Source organism: Chiloscyllium punctatum, chromosome 8 (assembly GCF_047496795.1).
Source record: "Chiloscyllium punctatum isolate Juve2018m chromosome 8, sChiPun1.3, whole genome shotgun sequence".
NCBI lineage: Eukaryota > Metazoa > Chordata > Chondrichthyes > Orectolobiformes > Hemiscylliidae > Chiloscyllium > Chiloscyllium punctatum.
In genome coordinates, this window is record NC_092746.1 from 54,367,533 (window position 1) to 54,392,560 (window position 25,028).

The window sequence follows — 25,028 nt, forward strand, 5'->3', positions numbered from 1 at the left end:
CTAAAGCACCTATATCCTTCCTATAATGAAACGACCAAAACTGGACACAATATTCCAAGTGTGGCCTCACTAGGGTTTTATACAGCTGCAACAAAACCTCGCGGCTCTTAAACTCAATCCCTCTGTTAGTGAAAGCCAAATCACCATACACCTTCTTAACAACCCTACCAACTTGGGTGGCAACTTTGACGGATCTATGGAGGTGGACCTCAAGATCCAGCTGATCTTCCACACTGCCAAGTATCCTGTCTTTAACCCTGTATTCAGTATTTAAATTTGACCTTTCAAAATGAATTACTTCACACTTATCCAGTTGAATTCCATCTGCCACTTCTCAGCCCAGCTTTGCATCCAGTCAACGTCTTGTTGTAAGGCCTCTCTTGAGGCCTGTAATAGCCCTCGACACTATCTAGAACACCAGTGACCTTGTGTCATCGGCAAACTTACTAACTCACTCTCCACTTCTTCATCTAAGTCATTTATAAAAACTAGAAAGAGCAGAAGCCCAAGAACAGATCCTTGTGAGATACCACTGGTCACCAACCTGCAGGCGGAATACTTTCTATCCACTACCACTCGCTGCCTTCTTTCGGCCAGCCAATCTGGTATCCTGACAGCCAAATTTCCCATTATCCCATACTTACTAACTTTCTGAATGAGCCTACCATAGGGAACTGTAACAAATGCCTTATTCAAATCCACATACACGACATCCACTGCTCAACCTTCATCAACTTGTCTCGTCACATCCTCAAAAAACTCAATAAGGCTTGTGAGGCATGACCTGCCCCTCACAAAGCCAGGCTGACTATCTTTAATCAAACTATGTTTTTTCAAACAGTCATAAATCCTATCTCTCAGAATCCTTTCCAGTACCTTGCTTACCACAGGCGTAAGACTGACTGGTCTTAATTCCTAGGGATTTCCCTATTCCCTTTCTCGAACAAAGGCCCAACATTCACTTCACTTCAATCATCCAGTACTACACCATGGAGAGTAAGGATACAAAGATCATTGCCAGAGGAGCAGCAATCTCATTCCTCACTTCCTGTAGTAACCTTGGATATATCTAGTCCAGTCTTGGGGACTTACCTATCTTGATGCTTCCCAGAATTTTCAGCATATCCACTTTCTTAATATCAATCTGTTCAAGCCTATTAACCTGGTCCACAGTGTTCTCACTATCAACAAGGTCCCTTTCTCTAGTGACGACTGAAGCATTGATGGCCTCCCCTACCTCTTCAGACTCCAGACACAAGTTCCCTCCACTATCCCTGATCACCCCTACCCTCTCTCTGATCATTGTCTCATTCCTCACCTAAGTGTAGCATGCCTTTGGGTTTTCCCTAATCCTTCCCGCCAAGGCTTTTTCATGCCCCTTCCTAGCTCTCCTCAGTCCATTTTTGAGTTATTTCCCAGCTATCCTTTAATCCTCTAAAACTGTGCTAGATCCTTGCTTTCTCAACTTTAAGTAAGCTTCCTTTCTCCTCTTGATGAGAAGCTCCTCTTCTCTTGTTGTCCAAGGCTCCTTCACCTTACCATTCCATGCCTATCTCAGTGGGACAAAGTTATCCAATGCTCGCAACAAGTGCTCCTTAAACAGCCTCCATATTTGTGTTGTGCATTTCCTGTAGAATAACTGTTTCCAATTTAAACTCCACAGCTCCTGTCTAATAGCAATATAATTTCCCCTCCCCAAATTAACTACCTACCATACTGTCTGTTCCTATCCGTCTCCATGACTATGGCAAAGGTTGCACAGTTGTGGTCACTGTCACCGAAAGGCTCTCTCCCCAAGAGATCTGACATCTGGCCTGGCTTGTTGCCCAGCACCAAATCCAATATGGCCTCCCCCCATTCGGCATATCTACATATTGAATCAGGAATCCTTCCTGGACACACCTGACAAAATTGGCTTCACCCAGACCATCTGCACTAATGGGGTACCAATGAATACTGGGGAAGTTGAAGTAACCCATAATAACCGCTCTATTACATCTGCACCTTTCCAAAATCTGCTGTCCAATCTGTTCTTCCATCTCTCTGCTGCTATTGGGGGGTCTATTGAAAACACCAAATAAAGTGACTGCTCCTTTCCTGTTACTGACTTCCACCCAAACTGACTCAGTTGACAAACGCTCCTCAACAACCTCCTTTTCTGCAGCTGTGATGCACTCGCTAATTAACAATGTTACTCCCCCTCCTCTTTTACTCCCCTCCCGATATTTTTTAAAAAAGATCTAAACCCTGGAACATCCAGCAACAATTCCAGCTCCTGTGAAATCCAGAGTAGGGATAAAGTGGTCTTTTTCAGGATGGCAGCTGGTAACTAGTGAAGTCCTGCAGAGGTCAGTTTTGAGATTACAACTATTCACATAATCCATTAACAATCTGGACAAAGGAATGGAGGGCATTGTTGCTAAATTTGCAGATGACACCAAGGTAGGTGGAGGGACCGACAGTGTTGAGGAGGTAAGCAGGCTGCAGAAGGGCTTGGCAAGACTAAGAAAGTGGGCGAAACGTGACAGATGGGATACATCAATACATCAGGATACACTCCATGGCCACTGATCTTAAGCATCCTATGTCCATGGCCAGTTGCATCTGACGTACTGCACTGGCAGCCTTTGAGAATTCTTGAGACATATTTTCAAGCCACTTGTAAGATGCATCTGTGCTTCAACGCTGTGCCTCTGGCTAGTCCAGCAACTATCAATGTAATGCCGTTGCAAGGACATTGTGTGCTCAGGGACATGCATCTAGCTCAGGGAAAACATTGCATCTCTGAACTCTCTGATAACACTCACTCACTCATTCTGAACCTCTGTTCGCAGCATTCTGCTTTGCATTGTCTCTTCTTGCTTTTTTTGCAATTTGCCCACTCAGATCGAGATAGCAGGCTCATACTACTCCAGTCCTCAAGTAAAGAGGATAGTCTTTGCTCAGGTTTCTTGGAACAGTGAATCAAGGGCAGCACCTGGTACCAATCCAAGCCTTGCTCAGGTGGTTAAAGTCAGAATGCATAATAAATGATCAGTTGAATAATGGGCTGCACACTACCTAGCTTGACTTCATGTCCTATTGTGGGTTAAATAAAAGAAACAAGTATTATTGGAAATGAATGTGGAAGGCACAGCTATTACACTGGTGGAGGTGAGAAAGTTTCCCAACTGTATGAGTAGGCAGCACAGAGGACATGTAAATGGTGTTGGGAGTTAGGGCGGGTGAAGCAGGTGGCAAAGACATTGCAGGCAATAATGACAGTGATGCATGATGCTTGGCGGGAAGTGGATATAGTTTCAGAGATAGAGTGAGTGTGACATGTTTCAACTTACCTCGCAGGGTGATAAAGTACACTGACCTTCTTCTTACACTCCTCCAAATGATCAATACTGCATTAACCCAAGTGGCAACCTCCAACCAGGCTGGTATTGTCTGATGTTGTGGTCTCCACTTCTCCTGGAAGAGGAAGTACTGCACCAGCAACATCACGACCAACCTGCCCATAAAGCAGGATGCCACTTCTCTGTATGGAGTCATAGAGTCCAACTCGTCCGTGCCGACCATATATCCTGAATTAATCTAGTCCCATATGCCAGCATTTGGTCCATATCCATCTAAATCCTTATTCATGTACCCATCTGGACACATTTTAAATGTTGTAAATGTACTAGCCTCCACCACTTGCTCTGGCAGCTCATACCATAAACATGCCATTTTCTGTGTTAAGAAGTTTTCCCTTAGGTCTCCTCTCACCTTAAACATATGCCCTCTAGTTTTGGACTTCCCTAACCTGGGGACAGAGGTTGGGGTAATGTCATGGGAGAAACTCAAACCTTAAAGTTGTTGAACTTGGTATTGAGTCCAGAAGGCTATGGAGTTCGAAGCAGAAAATGAGGTTTTGTTCTTCCACCTTGCTCTGAGCTTCACTGGAGCACTGCACCAAGCCTGAGACAGAGATGTTGGCCAGGGAACAAGATGGTGTGCTGAAGTGGCCCAAACTCCACACCCCAGGCCTTGTTATTACATGGTCTGCTTTTACACACAATTCACCGTTAGCCACTAACAGTCCCCATTGGTAGCATTCACTTTCTGAGCCTGATTGTTATCCACTCCTTTATCTGTCCAACTGTTCTTCTCTCTTTCTTTGGGCTATCATTTACTCCTTACTCATGCCCCCCACCCTATCTTCTGCATTAAAGCCAACGTTTTCGGAGTTACCATCAGTGCTGAGGAAGAGTCACTGGATCTGAAACGTTAACTCTGATTTCTCTCCACAGATGCTGCCAGACTTGATAAGCTTTTCCAGCAATTTCTGTTTTTGTTTCTGATCATTTCTAACACTGCCTGCTCCAAAAGGAGCAAAAATCACTGCTTTTGCTAGCTCTTCAAAATGTAATGTTACTTCTATTTTGTAACAGGTTTCACTTGAACCAGAAAGACAATATCCTGAGACCCAGGAGGGCACAGCAACATTAATTTTTTTAAAAAGAAGTTAAGGCACAAAGAAAACATAAAAAGCATATTGATGAAAAAGAAATGTCAAACTGTCATGTAACACAAATAACTAATTAAACATTTTTGCCTTTTCTCTTAAGGAGGAAGAAACCGACAACAAACTTGCATTCCTGGACGTCACAGTCGAAAGAACGGACAACGGAGAAATACAAACCTGCATATACAGAAAACTGACAAACACTGACCAAATACTGAACTACACCAGCAACCATCCCAACACACACAAATGAAGCTGTATCAGAACACTATTCCAACGAGCCACCATGCACTGCAGCACAGACAAACTTCGGAAAACAGAGGAGAACCACCTATACAATGTATTCAAGAAGAACGGATACTCAAAAAATACAGTCCGCAGATTCCTCAAGAACAAACCACGACACGCAGACCAAACACAGCCAGAAACCCTAACCACCTTACCATACATCAAAGAAGTTTCAGAAATGACAGCCAGACTACTAAAGACCCCTCAGAATCCTAATAGCACACAAACCCACCAACACTCTCAAACAAAAACCACCAAACTTAAAAGACCCAGTGCAACCCATGGACAAAACCAACGTTGTCTACAAAATTCCATGCAAGGACTGCCACAAACACTACGTAGGACAAACAGGAAGAAAGTTAGCCACCAGGATACACGAACACCAGCTAGCCACAAAAAGACACGACCCTCTCTCCCTCGTAGCCCTACACATGGAGAAAAAAACCACCATTTCGACTGGGACAACACATCTATCCTGGGAGAGGCTAAGCAAAGACATGCCAGAGAATTCCTAGAGGCCTGGTACTCCGACCACAACGCCATAAACAAACACATAGATCTAGATACCATCTATCAACCCCTCAGAAAATGAACAGGAAATGACATCATCACAAACCCCAGGAACCCCATCCATGACAAACATACAACTAGAAAGCAGGAGACAACAGCTTCGCTTCACTTGGAGGTTGCCACTGATGATATTACCTAGCCAGGTAATGAAACATCTGTATATCAAACCTACAGCTCAGCGAGCAAACCTACACCCCTTTTCTCTTAAGAAACAAACCTAGGGATAGACAGCCATGGCTCCAACTCATTATCGTATTCAAATTGGGACAGACCAGAACCAAGCTAAGGAGTAGAGCCTAACTAACACCAATCAAGTGTTTACCTCTGATGGCTCATAATCCAAGTTGGTCTTAGCGGGCAATTGCATGTGCGCGTGCCTGTGCTTATGTGTACACACACACACGTTCTCATAGAAATCCTCACACACACTCGGTCTCACTCAGACTCACTTGAATACTCACACACTTTGTCACACTCACTCTCTCTCAATCACCGTAGGTCTGAAAATTTTGATGAAAAGATGATGAAAAGAGGGCTGTGAAGATAGCAGGACCTTTCCTCCCAATAGCAGGACATTTCCTCCTCACTATGCCTGAAACTCCAGATCTTTCAGCTGCTTTAATTCCTGCTCCTTAGGGCTTCCTAAAACACTCCATCGTCTTAACTCCTGCAGTCCCATCCCCCTACATGGGAGGATGAGTTGTATCATAGGCAGACAACTAAGGCCAGAATACATCCTGTCATAATACAGCCACCCAGGTCTGGGTTTGTTCCAGTAATGCACAGAGCAGGGGATAACAGTGCATTAATTCAATAGTGTCACAGCATACCTTAGAAAAGAGTGGGTTCAGACATGTTGACTCTCAAGGGTGCAAGGTGAGGCTACATCATCTCTATTTTAATGCTAGAAGTATTATAGGTGAGACGGATCACTTAAGGGCATGAATTGTCACATGGAATTGTGATATTGTTGTTCTAACAGAGACATAGTTGAGAAAGGGACAGAACTGGCAACTCAATATTCTGGGTTATAATATATTCAGGCATGACAGGGGAGACTGTAAAGAGCAGGTGGTGCTGCATTGTTAATTAAGGAGTGAATTACTGCAGTTAGGTGGGACAATAAATGGAAGGGTCATTAAATGAGGCTTTGTGTGTACAGCCTTACAGAATAACAAGGGAGCAGTGATACTGCTGAGAGTGTATTATAGAGCTCCAGTCAGCAGGGAATACGGAAACAAATATGTAGACAATTCATTGAGGTATGTGAAAACAAAAATAGGGTAATTATATTAGAAGATTTCAACTTGCCTCACAGCGCCTGAGACCCGGGTTCAATTCCCGCCTCAGGCGACTGACTGTGTGGAGTTTGCACGTTCTCCCCGTGTCTGCGTGGGTTTCCTCCGGGTGCTCCGGTTTCCTCCCACAGTCCAAAGATGTGCAGGCCAGGTGAATTGGCCATGCTAAATTGCCCATAGTGTTAGGTAAGGGGTAAATGTAGATGTAGGGGTATGGGTGGGTTACGCTTCGGCGGGGCGGTGTGGACTTGTTGGGCCGAAGGGCCTGTTTCCACACTGTAAGTAATCTAATCTAATCTAATCTACTCTAACATGAATTGGGATAATCAAGGTATAAAATGTTTAAAGACGGGACATTTCTTGAAATGTATTCAGGAGAGCTTTTTATATCAATATATGGATACAAGGTGCAGTGCAATGCTGGATCTAATTCTGGGGATCAAAGCTAGGCAGTTGTTTGAGATGGAGCAAGGGAGCATTTTAGTGATAGCTGCATTGTTAATTTTGTGGGTGGCATGGTGGCACAGTGGTTAGCACTGCTGCCTCACAGTGCCAGAGACCTGGGTTCAATTCCTGCCTCGGGCAACTGACTGTGTGGAGTTTGCACATTCTCCCCGTGTCTGCGTGGGTTTCCTCTGAGTGCTCTGGTTTCCTCCCACAGTCCAAAGATGTGCTTGTTTGGTGAATTAGCCATGCTAAGTTGCCCGTAGTGTTAGGTGAAGGGGCAAATGTAGAAGAATGGGTCTGGATGGGTTGCTCTTTGGAGGGTCGGTGTGGACTTGTTGGGCCGAAGGGCCTGTTTCCATACTGTAAGTAACCTAATCTACCATGAGTTTTATGTTTGTTACGGAAAAAGGTGGTCTGCAAAAAAGGAGTTTAGACGGAGGGAAAGCAGATTTTATTGAAATAAGGCAGGATCTGGACAAAGTAGACTAGGAATAGCTACTTGAGAGTAAATCTACAGCAGAAAAATGGGAGGCATTCAGAAAACACACAGTCTATACCTCCATAGCCCTCTCAGTGTCTATATCCCACTTCACTGGTAGAAAACCTCTTCCTCTATTCCCCCAGTACGATACCCTCCTTGCTTCAATACCTGGTTGGTAGCTTCTCAGTGAAGCCTTTCATCCCCATTCTCCCACCTTCACAAACTCACTGCCACTCATCCAGTCTCAGACTCTGCGTAACCACTCACCTTAACAACTGCTCACTGCTCCTCCAATCTCAATACTGAAGCAATCTGTGTCCAAATACAAGAAGACTTGGACAATATCTATGCTTGGGCCACAAGTAGCAAGGAACATTCACGCCATACAAATACCAGGCAAAGACCACCTCCAACACCAGAGAACCGTTGTTCCTTGACATTCAATGGCATAGCCATCCCTGAATTCCTCAGTATCAATATCGTGGAGCTACCATTGATCAGAAACTAAACTGGACTAACGTTGTAAGCACTGAGGCCACAAGAGCAGGTCAGAAGCTAGGAATCCTGAAGAGAGTAATTCACTTACTGACTCCCCAAAGCCTGACACCATTTGTTAAAGTTCACTTGAGAATGTAACTTTTAAAAAAAGTTTTGCGATTTATATATGAAAGAACTGAAACCAACATGATCATTCTCAAAGGTGAGAGACTTAACAAACAATCCAGGTCTTTTTCAATATATAATTTCAGTTACATCACACTGTAAACTTTTGCTATAAATTCTGTATCTTCCTGGTGTTGTGTGATTTTTAACTCCCCAAAGCCTGTTTACCATTTACAAGGCATAAGCCAAGAAAGTGATGGGAGTACTGCCCATTTGTCTGGATATTCAAGGTACTTGAATATTCAAGGTACTTGACTTTGTCCAGGAGAAAGCAGCCCATTTCATTGGCACCACAATCACTCACGATGCTCAGTAACAGCAGGGTGTACTATTTACAAATGCACTGCAGAAATCCATTATAGCTCATTTGACAGCACTTTTCAAAGCAAAGACCAAGACCATCTAGAAGGACAAGATCAGCAGATCTACAGGAACACCATTACTTACAAGTTGCCCCAAGGCATTCAGCATATTGTCATTCCTTCAATGTTGCTGGGTCAAAACCATTGCCCTAACAGTATAGTGAGTACACTAAATGGACTGCACTGATTTCAAGGACAATTAGGGATGAGCAGTAAGTGCTTGTCTAGCAAATCACTTGAATTAAAAAAAATCACAGACTGTTACACAACTACATTGTTGCTGATAAGCCTTGTAGGGGAGGAGCAGCCCCGTACAGAATCTGCTGTCATCACTGACCTGTATTTTATGGTTTAGCCTGCAGGTGAGTTAGATATTTTTGGTGTGCTAAATGCTGGCCTGCAGGCCATGTTTTATACTGCATTTCCTAGAAGTTACATAAAGATAATATCATTTAGATGGGTTCCTAACGTTACAATCCTCATTAAAACTTCCATTGAATGAATGGATTATCGACCAAGATTTCAAATTTTAAGACTTCCTCAACAAGTTTAAAAAAAGCAACTTTGATTAAACACTTTTCTGTAGGCAACTTATATTCTGAACTACAATAAAAATCAACCATTTTATCTTTACAAAAAACTAAACATCCCCCACCACAGTTTAACGAAAGCCAGGAATTCTCCTGGAATCTTTCAAAAGCTACTGATAATTTCCCTTCTGTTTTCCAGCCAGACATAATATGCTCCACAAAATTACTTTCAGGGAGAAGGACAAATTGTGGATCCTTCCCTCAAGCCAAAGCTAGTTGAATTGTCCACCTTAATTTCAATGGTTTCTTTTCTTCATTCACTCACAGGATGAGGGTGATATTGGCCTAGGCCAACATTTATTGTTCATCCCGAATTGCTGAAAAGGCAATTAAGAGTCAACCACATTGCTGTGGCTCTGAAGTCACATGCAGTATGGCAATTTCCTTCCCAAAATGACATTAGTGAACTAGATGAATTTTCCAACAATCAACAATGGAATCATGATCACCATTAGACCCTTAATTCCAGATATTTATTGAATTCAAATTCCACTATCTGCCAAAACGGGAAGCAAACATGGGCCCCCAGAACATTTCCTGGATCTCTGTATTAACAGTCCAGTGATAATACTGAGACAGAGCCCCCATCGCTTTCCGGATAGTGAACAATTAAATTTCAATGCTTCAATCTCTCTGCGATATTACTCACTCATATTTGTGCAGTCTGACATTGTCTCTGTGGCTCTCAAAGATACTTTTAAAGAACTTGCAATCCAAATTTACAATGGCTTTCTATGAACTCTTCCCCTCCCAATCTCCAGCTCCATGGCAGCATGAATCACATGAGCTTTACATCCAGCTAGAAATGTTAATTAACTTGCCTCCTGACCCCCAATCCCATCCTATATTGGAATTAAATAAGACAGTTTGAAGTGTAATGATTTACAAAACTTGACATTCAGTACAGAAGCATAACACTCTTAATTTATCCATTTATATCCTAAATTAAAAAGACAATCCCAAAACATAACAAGCTTAGAAATTTCATAACTGTAACAGTAATTAACTGGTCAACTTGTTCAAAGGTCTGAGTTCATATCACAGAATGCTAACCTTAGAATTACAATATTAGTTTGTCTCCACTGACAACTATTTTATATTTTCTGCTTATTTAAAATTGAAATGTCAAAACCATATTGCAAAATGGTTACAGACTGAAGAAAACTTGCACAGAGACTTTGGCCTGTAATATTGACTGAAGATTGAAAATTCCTGCCTAAAAACTGGCATGATCCAATGGGCTTAAATTGTCTTTTCTAATAAACATTTCTTATTTTTATGACTATTTTTAAGTTTGCTCAAATGCCTCTAAGGGTTATTGGTTTGGCTAACCTTCTGCACTGATGGTCATGATCCCTTGCTCTAAGTCAATGTGTGGATGAATCAAACATAGTCTGGGCTCCTGCTTTTGGCTAAGACAGACAGCATTTTGGTTGACAATCATCCAGGTACGATCATATAATAAGCCATGCTTTCCAATAGGCCACTTCTTAACCTGTAAAGGAATAAAATAAATAGGATAAAGATGTTAAATATTAGTAAATTTTCTACACTGTAAACACACTAAAAATCATGGTAAATAAGCCAAATCCATACTCATTCTTACAAATACATATATAATCACAAAAATAAATTGCTTTGTAACATCATAATAATTCATCTAAACAAAAACATTTTTGGAATATAGAAAGCATTGGCAAATCTGGCATTTATTGCCTTTTCCCAGTTGAAGGAACTGAACAAGTGACTTGCTCAGTTATTTCAGAGAGTTGTTAAGCATCTGCTACACTGGCGTTGAGACTTTACTCCTGTCCTTTGAAATCAATGTACAACAACGAACTTGCTCAACAGATGATCATTTTTTAGCATGCAGGATGGACTATAAAATTTTACGTTATTGTCACCAATCACCCGCCAGTTTGGCAATTGTGCAATAAAATAAGGCTATTCTTATTATTCCATAGAAATTGTGATGACTGCTAATATAGGCAACTATTGCCTGAACCACTAAATTATTCTGTCCAGCTTGCAATAAGATGTAGCCAAATAAATACTTAGATGTCAAAGGCAAAGCAGATGAAGGAGAGTAAATGATCTTGACTAATACGTAGAGTGGAATCTTCTTAGATCTGCAGGCTCAGCTTGGAGGTGGAACCAGAAGGAAATGCAGATATCTTGACATCTTTGGATCTAAGAGCCCCTGCACTCCTATCTCTTGATGTACTTTCCAGAAATGGTCATCACCTGAATTGGATACCAGATCAACAGTAGCATGATGCCAATTTGAATAAATGACTGCTGATTTCTAAACTGTCTGGGGATACCTCCAGAAGTGACAGACAGAAAACATATTAAGTGCCAAGCATTGCATGTATCCTGAGGTGGTTGGCTGGACTGGGTTCTGTGAGACCTCCTGTTCTTCCCCGCCCCAATGATCAGCAGTTGCAGGCAATCACTCAGCTGATACCTGGGATAAAGGAGTTGTCTTATGAGGAGGAAGTGAGGACTGCAGATGCTGGTGATCAGAGTCGAAGAATGTGGGTGCTGTAAAAGCACAGCCGGTCAGGCAGCATCTGAGGAACAAGAGAATCAACGTTTCGGGCGTAAGCCCTTCATCAGGAAAGATTGAGCTAATTAGACCTGACACTCATCAACATTTAGAGGAATGAGAGGTGGCTTTGTTGAAATATGTAAGTTTCTGAGAAAATCTTGCAGGTTTATAGTGTAGGGGGATTCCCCCTGTTGAGGAGTCCAGAACCACAGGACACAGGTGGAAAATTAGACATCTCCCATTTAATACTGAGGAAAGAAGAAACTTTATTGTCTCAGAGGGTCACTGGTCTGTACAATTTTCTTCCCCAGACAGTATGCAGTGAAAATCACTGAACATGTTCAAGACTAAATTGAATGGATTTTTGATCAGCAAAGGAGTTAAAGGTTTTCGGGAGTGAAGGAATAGAAAACTGGGCATAAGGTCACAATCAATGTAATTGAATAGTGAAGCTGGCTTAAGGGGGCCTAACTCCTAGTCCTGAATGCTTGCTTTCCTATGTATGGAAACTATTGTGAGTCAAAATATTGATTTTTGGGAAACTTCAATTATGAAAAAGCTGATCTTTAGATTAGATTTCCTACAGTGTGGAAACAGGCCCTTTGGTCCAACCAGTCCACACCGACCGTCCGAAGAGTAACCCACCTACACCCATTTCCCTCTGACTTATGCACCTAACACTTTGGGCAATTCAACGTGGCCAATTCACCAAACCTGCACATCTTTGGACTGTAGGAGGAAACCCGCGCAGGCATGAGAAGAATGTGCAAACTCCACACAGACAGTTGCCCGAGGCTGGAATCGAACCTGGGACACTGGTACTGTGAGGCAGCAGTGCTAACCACTGTACCACCGTACCGCCCTAGCAAAGGACTTTCACCCTGATGTAGAAAGAACTGAGCTACCACTTTATGATATTCTTAAAGTGTTTTGAACTGTCCTTGCTTTAACGACACTTAACAATAAAATAAACCATATGCTCTGTTTATTTCTACATTTTTTAGAACATCATATTTTTTATGAGCAGTCATATTCCTTTATTTGAGGCTTTCATTTCAGCATTCTATGTTCACTCACTTCATCACTACGTCTAATAGAATCCTCTTTATTGCTGTTACATCTGAGACCACTTCAAAGCAGCTCACTTTCAAAAACAGCTTTGATGGTCAAAAACATACTAATCTAAAATGACATTTCAAAAAAAAAATTAAAAATCAGCTTCACAGCTATCCTCTGATTTACAAAACCAAACACCCAGCAAATACTGTTTTATTCGAAAATATAAATGATAATAGAAGTGGCTACTAATTTAAATAAAACCTTGCTCACAAAGGACTTGGTCCTTCAGTGGAGCTAGATACACAATTTCCTGCAGGAATTCTACGGTTCATAGATCAAGCAATGGAAATGCTGAGAAATAGAACAAATCCTGCCTATTCAATTTCTTTGCGCTTCCACAGATGTATTATCAAAGTTACATACAATGATTGACAGAAATTCCCCAAAGCACAAGCCTCAGCCAGTCATCAGCATTGATTCTGAACTTATGATAACATTTTACAAATTCCAGTGGTGGACCTTAGTTAACCTTGGTCGAACATTAAACTTTAGGGGAGGAAACTTTGAAGTTCAACTTTGTCATACCTGTCTACACAGTCCCTTATCAAATTACAATGGCAGCTTGTTTGGAGAAGGGTGAATGTAGAGAGTGAGTGATCAAGTGAAGTTTGGGCAAGGGAATGTGGTAGGGGAAGAGCATGGACAAGCAACTTCAACATAAACATGCAATTTTACTGCATCTGTGATGTTGGAAAAAAATCCTGAGGTATCTCATAAGTTATATGCAAAAAGAAAGGACACTATGATAAAATACTAGCAGATGGTCGTAAAAAAACTCAAAAATATGGGCTTTTGGAATGTGTTAAGGAAGGAGAGAGGGATTTAGCATCTTGACAGGAAACAAGCTCCCAATGGGAAACTTCTGCTGAGAGAGCTGTCTCTCAAAGGGATTAAGAATTTTTGTCTGCAAAATCAAATCTTTACATTGCTATCAATCAAATCTATTACAGGTATTTTTTCTATAACGTGATGTTGCATTCTTGTGCACCACATATTATAGAAAAATTAGTTTAGAAATAGTGCTTAAAGTGTTGGCGATGCGATTGCATTACAACCAACATGTTTTAAAAGATTGCACTTTAGAAAAAGTGCCCCCAATTTGTCAATCGCATTATAGTGATTGCGCGTTAACGAAATGCATGTTATCGCAGAACGACCTCAATTTTAAAAAGATCCTAAAGATGTTAATCACACAATATACTTGAATCGCCATGATGCCTTTATTTTGAGCAATTTGTGATAAAAATAAAAATTGATAGCAAAGCTCAGCAGGTTTAGTATCATCTGTGGAGACAAATCAGAGTTAATGTTTCAAGTTGAGTGACCCTTTGTGATTGCAGAAAATGAATATTTACCCAGAAAGCCATTAATAATATCAATCTGGGCTGAAAGCAGCTGAGGTTGTCCTTTTATGAGGCATTAACACAATTAACTACCTTAGTTTCACAGGAAAACCCCACAGGCACATGTTAATAGCTTTGGTAAATTGGTCTTAAAATGTACTTTTGGACAGTGATGAATAAGACAACTGCAATTCATTTTAACCAAATGTACCATTGTCTCAAAGAAACAAATAAAATATGATACAATGAAAACTCAGACAGAGGATGAATAACTATCCAGAGGATGAAGGGGGAATCAGTGATGAGGAGGGGACAATGCAGATTTGAGTAGACTGTGGGGGCTACTGGTGCAAAAATTAAGAGTTATTTGAGAGATATTGGTAAATTAACACAATTTAACAATTCAGCATATTGGGCTTAACACTATTATTGCTATAAAATGGGTTCGCGTTAACTTTTATAATAGTTAATAGCTGGTCCTACAAATTTTGATGATACTTGACATTTAACAGGATTAATTTCTCTGTGGTATAAATTTGATGACTGGAATATTTTCATTTATTATATGAAATATTATGGTATTAAAGTCATATGGAAAGAATTTTATAGGAATTTTCAGAAACATGTTTCTGCAGATCTGGAGACATTTTGTCACAGATTAGGTCCATTTGCAGCATACAATAGAATAACTGCAGGATCATGAAAATGATTTTTTCCTGACTGACAGATCAAAGACATGAACTTCTTTTCCATCAGCTACCATAGGTAAGCATAATCCTCATATGAAAAATAAATTCAGAATACTTAGTATGACAGGCAGTAATCCAGTAAATTATTGGAACAAATTACAAATTAACTATGTGGACTGAAATAAAAATAGCAATAAAATTTAGGAGGTGACACTCACCTGATTTTTTAAATACTCTTCTAAAATTACTAAGCCATCATGAGATATTATGATATATTGGAACTAACTCTGGCCATACCTGTAAAGGGGTGATGGGTCATTCACTAGTACCTGTTCACTGTAACAGAGACAGGAATCCAATGTTTTCATGCCTGTTTTAAGTGATTGCAGATTCTATCCAGCACTAAATGTTGTTGAATGGTTGGAAGCCTTAACAAAGGGGACTTCACCAATTTCCTCATTTCCCCTCCCCTCACCTTACCCCAGTTCCAACCTTCCAGCTCAGCACTGCCCTCATGACCTGTCCCATCTGGTAATCTTCCTTCCCACCTATCCGCTCCACCCTCCTCTCCCACCTATCGCCTTCACCTCCACCTCCATTCACCTATTGCACTCTCAGCTACCTTCCGTCCAGCCCCATCCCCCTCCCATTTATCTGTCCACCCCTGAGGCTGTCAACCTCATTCCTGATGATGGGCATTTGCCCAAAATGTCGACTTTCCTGCTCCTCGGATGCTGCCTGACCTGCTGTGCTTTTCCAGCACCACTTTAATCTTGACTCAAAAGACAGTGAGACCATGGAGAATCATGGAGAAAGCCCTGAGGGCCTGAATGCAATGTTGCAAGCAGTTCAACTATGCCACAGCAGTGGTCAAAGACAGTGAATTGATTTGGAAACAATACTTAGCAGCTGATGATTGATGATTAGCCTGATCAGGTAATAACTAGTTAAGTTAGATTAATAACTACTTTTTGTAGGCAAGATATATGTGATGAACATTGTGATATATTGTAGTGTGATTACCTGAAGGGTAGATGCCCAGGTTTAGTCCTACCAGTTCTGAGGCGTGTCATAACATATCTAAACAGGTTGATTGAAAATGCACATATCTGATGAATGTGTATGTGCTAGTTTTCTACTGGAACAACTTAGCTGGGAGCATGGTGAATTCTGGAGCACAGGTCCTCAGCACATTAGCAGGATGTCATTGTGGCTTGTTGCCTTTGGTGCATCCAATGTTAAGCAAAGAAAAACAAATGGACTGAGTAATGACATCTGTGTTTGTGGATACCTTAGAAGAAACCACGGACATGGTCATACCTGTTAATTATATCATGAATAGATGCAAGTGACAGGGATGGGGGTACAAATACATTCCCTCACTGTATGTCTCAAGTGAAGTTGGGCAGACATGATGTTCAGTCAGTGATTGAGCCACTGAGCCACTTAGATGCTGTAACACTCACCAGTCTATACCATTCAGGATAAAACAGCCTGCTTGATTGACACCCTTCCAGTACTTCCTGAGGTCACAAAATGAGCTATATAAATGCAACTCTTCCTTTTTCATTTTTTATGCTAATTGCATTGTTAGAATTGTGAGTCAGCTCCTAAGTACCAATCCTATTACCTAGCTCCGTTTTTTTAAAATGGCAAAGCATTGTGCTTTAAATGTGTGTTTATTTCACAAATACACCATGTGGAAGAAAAAAATCTTCAAATCACTAGTTTTGCTTGAACTATGTTAATTTTAAATTGATTTCCTCTAGCCTTACAGTTGAAAGTTAAATATTTAACTGCCACATTATGCATGCGTTTTAGCAGTTTAAGTATTTGAATTGTGCTCTCTTGCAACTATGTGTATTCCTATTAGAAAATATTCAATTCAGTTGGCCAATTTTCATAATCATCAGCCCTGGAAGTTACTCTTGTCCTCGAATCCCATCAGTAATACATATGAGATGCCACAGGAAGTCAATAATAGCTTTCAATGTAAAAACAAATAATTCACATTTTTAATAAAGCTGGGATAAACTAATTGAAGAATATTGAAATTTTGAAGTAAACTATTAACTCTTCAGAGCTTGGTGGTAGTTGTCAGACATTATGTGTCTTGGGAACATGTAATTTTTTGTGTTTCCATTTCAAAATACTGTGGTGAAATAAGCACATAACCGCACTAAAGTTTGTCAAATATCAATGGCAGGTTTATTACAGTAATGTTAATCATAAATTTCAAAAATATGTACTTCAAATCCAATGTAATTCAATTTTGAAAGTTCATTTTTGCCTCTTTCCTTTTGTTGCCCACCCATTTTCTTGCAACTATATAAGTACAATTTTATATATGTTTTTGTATTTTTTGGCACTGGGATATTGGGATTTGTCTGAGGGTGTAATACTTCTGTGTCATCCTAAAATTAAGAACCAATGCAACACAAAATGAGGAAAAATGCAGATACTGAAAGGCTTTTTGTTTTCTGACAACCTCCATCACAGTTTATCTGCCCCATGCTTCTATACTACAGGGCATAGCTTGTTTCTTCTCTACCTCCCACATGCAAATGACAATATTCACATGGGTGTGCAAGAGGAAGAGACTAGCAGAAGGAGTCTGGCTCACCAGAAGAGTTCCTATCTCTATTAATGCTGCTTTCTGGGCTGGGATATATCAGAAGCTGCTGAATTCAAGAAATGATGACAAAATCCTCAAGATTCCTGTCATGGGAGGGTATAGCCATACAGTAAAAAAACATGTTACACTGATGCAAGCAATATTAGTTTTCTGGGCTCCTCTGACAAATCTTATAACTGGCTTCAGCATGGATCTGATAGAAGTCTTTGCCACTTCCAATATTCACATTTTAATGAAAATATCAAATCTAATTTGAGATTATTATACTAACAGAGTTCTTCAATAATAGTGATGTCACAGTAAAAGAAACGTAGTCGAGAATTTGGATGCAATAAAAAAATGAATTATGTAAAAGATTAGCAGTACTCAAAAGTAGAAAAGCTACCCTGTCTGAAGGGATGCATCGTAGGTTGCTGAGGGAAGTAGAGGTGAAAATGGTGGAAGCTCTAACCACAATCTTACAATTCTCCCAAGTAGGAGAATGGTGGTATTGGACTGGAGGAATGCAAACACTCTAAACCTATTCAAAACGAAGAGAGGAATAAACCAAATCTGGCATATACAGGCTACTCAATGTTGCAAATGGGGTAACATTTGGAGAATATCACCCAAAAGTTGCTACTTTAAATATTGAGTCAATAGAAAGAAAGCCTGGATACGTTTGTTGAGACAAACTGCTTTGATTAACTTCAATAAGTTCCTTCAAGCCATTTGCTCCCAATAAGTTAGCAACAGTTCCAACTGGAAGCCACTAGGCTAAGAAAATTTCTGACCCAATAGATTGGGTGCAGCAATATGCTAAAACAATTGGAAGCATTGGTTTGTTCACCTCTGCTACCTGCGCATCTCCAAATTTCCACTGTAGTGACATTTTGCAAAAATTGTAAGACAACTTGTTTAAATGAATTTATCTAGAAGAGGTATGTTTGGTTCTTTGTGCTACATTTGCACAGAGCATTATGATGTATAAGTAGTGGGTTTGACTGTTTTTGCCCAGGGTGTGAATTAGGATGACAGGGAGTCCTGCATATGACCTGCAGGTTTCTTACCTACTTGTTCCAATGAAATTCACTATTAATGTCTCTACACAGCACACTATCAGTAGAATGCTAACACACTGTGATACTTATTTTCACCTACTTATTGTCACTGTTCCATGTTACTGTCACATAAAAGTACTGCTGTGAGAACATGTGTATACCATTAATTTTCCATGTGGTTTGCATTCTGACTTATTGTCCAATGTGCAAATTTGCATTCTGCTGTGAATTAATTTGATTCAGCACGTTCATTTTTATTGAATTGCAAACTGGAATTTGTTTTAGTCACAAAGAAATATAGAAATAGGTCATTGACTTACTTTGCTTAAGAACTTCCTTCAACATGGTCACAGTCATCAAACTTTGAACTTGTCATTGAACATTAAGTTTACAATGCGGCAAGATATGACCATGCTTGCTTTCACTCATCTTAATTTTGATGGGTTTTTTCTTGTTTGGAGATGGTGCTCTTAGTCAAGGAATACCACATTTTACTATTTTCAGGAGTGGGGACTGAAATTTACAACTTTTAAAGGTTTTGCAGTTTGGATCATTGAGTTCTACATTGACCTCGTTTCTTTCCCTTGGAATTCTCATGTATCATTGATTTAATGGCTTTCATCACTAATTAGTAAGGTGAATGTCTCTGTTACCTTATTTGTGTGAACTAAGTTCTTGAGGTCATTTCTGAAATGTTGGACAGTGTTATTTATGTGGCTGGACATAAATTCAGTTTCAACTTAAATGTGTGAACTAATGAATTTTTCTACTACTTTTGGTCTTAATATTGTTGGACAACTGATGGGATATAAGTTTGTGAAACTTGGTAGTATCAAGCTTTGGCTATGATTTTGTGTGGGAATAGTGCACTGATGTGTGATGTTTAGGTTGACAGGTTCCCACTTGGCTGACTTTCACGTGGATATCGGTTGAGGGGTTGCCTCGTTTTTGAATGAAGAAAATAGGAATCACCTGTGATTTTAAGTTGTGGAGAACAAAATTGAACTTGTCGTCCCAGCTGGTTCTGGTGGAAGTACTGGATAATTACTTTGGAGCTGCCATTGACAAGATCTGAACTGGACCACTGTGTGACGACTGGATAGAAGAGCAAGTTGGCAAGTTGGAAAGCTGCTGCAACCAACTTATCTCACCACCCCTTGGCCCACCATCTATAAGGCTTACGGTCAGGAATATAATTGCATATTTTCTATTTACTTGGACGAAAGCAATTCCAATATTTGAGAAACTACACCTCGCAGGACAAAATAGCCTACTTGATAAGTACCCTATTTTCTACTGCTCTGTGCATGCTGCATGGAAGGTGCAATGCAGCAATTTGATATGCCTTCTTTTTTAGATTAGATTCCCTACAGCGTGGAAACAAGCCCTTCTGCCCAACCAGTCCACACAGACCCTCTGAAGAGCAACCCACCCAGACTCATTCCCCCTGACTAATGCACCTAACTCTATGGGCAATTTAGCATGACCAATTTACCTACCCTACACATCTTTGGACTGTGGGAGGAAATCGGAGCACCTGGAGGAAACCCACGGAGACATGGGGAGAATGTGCAAACTCCACACAGACAGTCACCCAAGGTGGGGATTGAATCTGGGTCCCTGGCGCTGTGAGGCAGCTGTGCTAACCACTGAGCCACCGTGCCACCCCAGCAGCTTCCAAACTCATGACCTCTACCAAAAGGCAGCAGATGTGTGGGAGCACCTTACAGGTGCCTATCCAAGATCCATACCTTTTACACTCTTTCTGCATCAGAATTTTTACATTTTAGACGGCAGTCATTCAGACAAGTGGATCACATCTTGAGGGCAGTTTTGAGTGAGTAACAAATGTGGGCTAAGTCATTGGTCCCCAAGGCCATTAGATTTTTTGCTAAATTTTGTTCAAAGGTAATTTATTATTTTCAACTTTGAACCCTTAAAAGAAAGATACCAAATAAGACTAGCTAATGCCTTTAGCTTGTTTGTGTTACTGTGACTGAAGGCTGTCCTGTGTAAATGGGGTTTTTTTGGGAAGCATGTAATTCTAGGAATGTGTTCTCTTTCCATTGTCTGGTTCCATCCCTGATCCAATGTACCAAGCATTATTCAGTTGCAGATTCATTGGCTTACAGTCTTAATCAGTATGGGCTTCATGTTGCTGGGGAGATTGGTTAGTTCTCCCAAGTTATTTTTATAATTCAGTACTTTTCTTCTCTAGCAAACCTGCTAAATATTGTCTGTCTTTACATCCATTTATCCCCTGAATACCCTGTTGGTCAGATATTTCCATAATGGAATTGGACATTCAGTATCTTAATCTCTTCCATACAAATGCTCAATCTGATATAGTTTCAAGTGCTGGCCTTTATCTGCCAGCTTAAGTGTTGCTCATTGCTGATTACATGTGGCAATGGAAGTTCATCATTCATGAGATCAGAGTTCACTTGTATTGAAGCAGAAGAATTTAATAGATCTGTGATTCCTTTGGGTGGAAGAAGATTGTATGATCTGTGATTTTTCAATATCTCCCCTTCTATTTTCAGCAAACTTGAAATATAATTTTTAGGATTGATATGTTTGGAAATGTTTTGAAAGATTCAGATCTAATACAGAAGCACTATTCTTCATATGATCTACTACGTAAGAAACTTGTGGCTATGACACAAACCTTGTATCTAATAGTTGAGGAAGCTTGGTTTGCAGGTTGTGAAAAAATATGTCATGTTTTAGCTTACAGTTGATCTCTGAACAAAACAGGTCGGACTAGTTGATGCACATGGTCAGTTACATGACATATAACAGTAAGTGAAGCTAATCATTAAGTTGGAATTGTGAAAAATAATTTGAAGGTCAAATATTACTTCTGTGAAACAAATTTGTTTTGATACTTGTCCAAACCTATTCATGACTGGTTTTCTCAAGCAGAAAGATGAAATTTTATTTACTCCTTGTCTATCCTACTGAAAATTGACATCTTGAAAAATGTCCACATAAAGGTGGATAAATCCTGGGGACCTGATCAGGTATACCCCAGAACTCTGGGAAGTTAGGGTGCCTTGCTGAGATATTTGTATCATTGATGGCCACAGGTGAGGTGTCAGAAGATTGGAGGTTGGCTAATGTGATGCCACTATTTAAGAAAGGCGATAAGGAATAGCCCGGGAACTATAGACCGGTGAGTCTGATATCAGTGCTGGGCAGAATCCTGAGGAATAGGATTTACATGTATTTGGAAAGGCAAGGACAGATTAGGGACAGTCAATATCGCTTTGTTAGTGGAAAATCATATCTCATGAACTTGACTGAGTTTTTCAAAGAAGTAACAAAGAGGATTGGCGAGGGCAGAGTGGTCTATATGGACTTTGGTGATGAGGTTCCTCAAGGTAGACTGGTTAGCAAGGTTAGATCACCCGGAATAGAGGGAGAACTAGCTGAATACAGTCAGAGGGTGGGGGTGAGAACATTGGAAGTATGGCTAGTAAGTTTGTAGATGACACCAAAATTGGAGGTGTAGGGGACAGCGCAGAAGGTTACCTCAGTGCCCGATGGGATCTTGATCAGATGGGCTGACGGACGGTGGAGTGGCAGATGGCGCTTAGTTTAGATAAATGTGAGGTGCTCCATTTTGGAAAGACAAATCAGTGCAGAACATATACACTTAAAGCTAAAGTCTTGGGGAGTGTTGCTCAACAAAGAGATCTTGGAATACAGGTTCATAGTTCCTTGAAAGTGGAGTCACAGGTAGAATAGTAATTTTTCTAAAAGAAAATAGTAATTTATTGTCAATTGTATTTTTACAAAAATTACAGTGAAAAGTGTTTAAGTCACCATACTTCAAAGCCAGGTAGACAGGACAGTGAAGAAGGAATATAGAATGCTTTCCTTTATTGGTCAGTGCACTGAGCATAGGAGTTGGAAGGTCATGTTGCGGCTGTGCAGGACATTGATAAGGCCACTTTTGGAATACTGTATGCAATTCTGGTCTCCTTCTGGATGTTGTGAAACTTGAAAGGGTTCAGAAAAGATTTACAAGCATGTTGCCAGTGATGAAGGGTTTGAGCTATAGAAAGAGACTGAATAAACTGGGGCTATTTTCCCTGGAGCGTTGGAGGCTGACAGGTGATCTTATAGAAGTTTACAAAATCATGAGGTGCATGGATAGGATAAATAGACAAGGTTTTTTTTCTGGGGCGGGGGAGTCCAAAACTAGAGAGTATAGGTTTAAGGTAAGAGGGGAAATATTCAAAAGTGACCTAAGGGGCAGCTTTTTCACACAGAGGGTAGTGCATGTATTGAATGAGCTGCCAGAGGGAGTGGTGGAGGCTGGTACAATTACAACATTTGAATAGAAAGGGTTTAGAGGGATATGAGTTAAATTCTGGCAAATGGGACTTGATTTATTTAGGATTGGCATGGATGAGTTGGAATGATTTGTTTCCATGCTATATATCTCTATGACGCTAAGTAATACAGAGCAGATTAATAAAGAGTAATGCAACTGGTAGTACCTGTGTGGTTTTTCAAATGGCATTTGTTAAACTACCACATAGAAGATATGGTAGTAAAATTGAAACTCATTCAATTGATGAGGCAGTGGCTCCATTGATGAGCTGAGGGAAAGAAACCAAAGGGTTGTAGTCACAAATTGCTCTGTCAGAATGGGGAGACAGAATCAGTGGCATACCTCAGGGGTTAGTATTACAACTATTTCTCTTGGCATTTACTAATGACGTGAATACACTGCATAGTTAAAATGTCTCGAAAACTCAAACATAGGAATTTTAATAAATAGGGTGGTGCAGAATAAAGGACTTCAGAAGGATATGGACAGACAATGAAGTGAAAAGTATTTGGTGATTCATTTTGGTAGGAAAAATGAGAAAAGGCCATATGGGTTAAATGGTATAATTTTAAAGAGGGTGCAGGAATAGTGCAGCCTGGGGTGTAATCTATAAATCTCTGAAGGTAACTAGATAAGTAGAGAATTTTGTTAAAAAGGCATATAGGATTCTGGACTTTAGTTCGGAAGTGGGTGTGGGATTCCACAATTTTGACTCAGTAACAGTGAAAGAATGGCGATATAGTTCCAAGTCAGGTGGTTTCTGGCTTGGATTGGAACTTGCAGGCGGTGGTGTTCCAATGCATCTGCTGCCATTCTTCTTAAATATGGTAGAGGTTACTGGTTTGGAAGGTGCTACCAAAGGAGTCTTAGTGAGTTGCTGCAGTGAGTCTTATAAATGGTAGTCACTACTGCCACGGTTGAAGGTCCAGGGAATGAATGTTGAAGGTCTTAGATGGTGTCAAGCTTTTTGCGTGTTATTGGAACTTCACTCATCCAGGCAAGTGGAAAGTATTCCATCACACTCCTGACTTATTCCTTGTAGATAGTGGACAGGTTTTGGGGAGTTACCAGGATGAATTAATTGCTGTGGAATTCTCACCTGCCGAACTGCTTTTGCAGATACAGTATATAAATGGCTGGTCCAGTTCAATTTCTGGTCAATGGTAACTCTGAGGATGTTGATGTGGTATTACGTGATGGTAATGCAATTGAATATCAAGAGATAATGGTTAGATTCTTTCTTGTTGGAAATGGTCATTGCCTTGCACTTGTGTAGTAAGAATGTTGCTTCCTAACCCTTTGTCCAAACTTGAATGTTGTTCCTGTCTTGCTACATATGTACAGCTATTACTTCCATATCTGAAGAGTTGAGAACAGTACTGAAGATTATGCAGTCATCAGCCAATATCCTTACATCTGACTTACAATTGAGGAAACATAATTGATGAAATTGAAAATAGTTGGGTCTCGGACACAATCCTGAGGAAAATTTGCAGTCATGTCTCACAACTAAAATGATTGGCCTCCATAAACCATAGCCACCTTCCTTTGTGTAGGTATGTCTCCAATCAGTGCAGTATTTTTTTCCTAACTACCACTGATTTCAGAATTGCCAAGGCTCGTTTATGTTTACCCTTGGTCAAATGTACTTGATGTCATTTTCACTTCATATTTTGAACTAATATCCTTGGTACATGTCTGGACCAAAATTGGAGCGAGGTCTGTTCAATGCCCTGCTATAATCCGAATGAGCATCTGTAAACAGGATATTGCTGAGTAATTGCCACTTTATAGCTGTGTCAACAATCCCTTCCATTACCTTAGATGCATGGGAGTAGAATAATGGAGTAGCAATTGGCTTGGCTTTTTACATTTTGCTTTTTCAAGGAGAAGACTTACCAGGTCAATTTTACATATTGTTATGAAAGTGCCAGTGTTGTTGCTGTACTGGAACAATTTGTCCATGGGTGCAGCTAGTTCTGATACACAAGGCTGAGTTCTGTCAGTGCTATTTCCAGAATACTTTCAGGATCCATACCTTTACAGCATTCAGGGTTGTCAGCCATTTCTTGACATCATGTGAAGTGAATTTGTATTGTCTGAAGGCTTGCGTTT

General features: G+C 40.4%; 1 protein-coding gene across 3 annotated transcripts in view; it reads right to left on the reverse strand.

The window, feature by feature from the left end:
• mocos (molybdenum cofactor sulfurase) overlaps positions 1-25,028 on the reverse strand; it is a 258,546-nt gene that overhangs the window by 64,243 nt on the left and 169,275 nt on the right. For all 3 annotated transcript variants that reach the window (XM_072575582.1, XM_072575580.1, XM_072575581.1), the window contains exon 9: positions 10,527-10,689. In XM_072575582.1, coding sequence (XP_072431683.1) covers positions 10,527-10,689 — 163 coding nt within the window. The remainder of the gene's footprint in view (positions 1-10,526; positions 10,690-25,028) is intronic.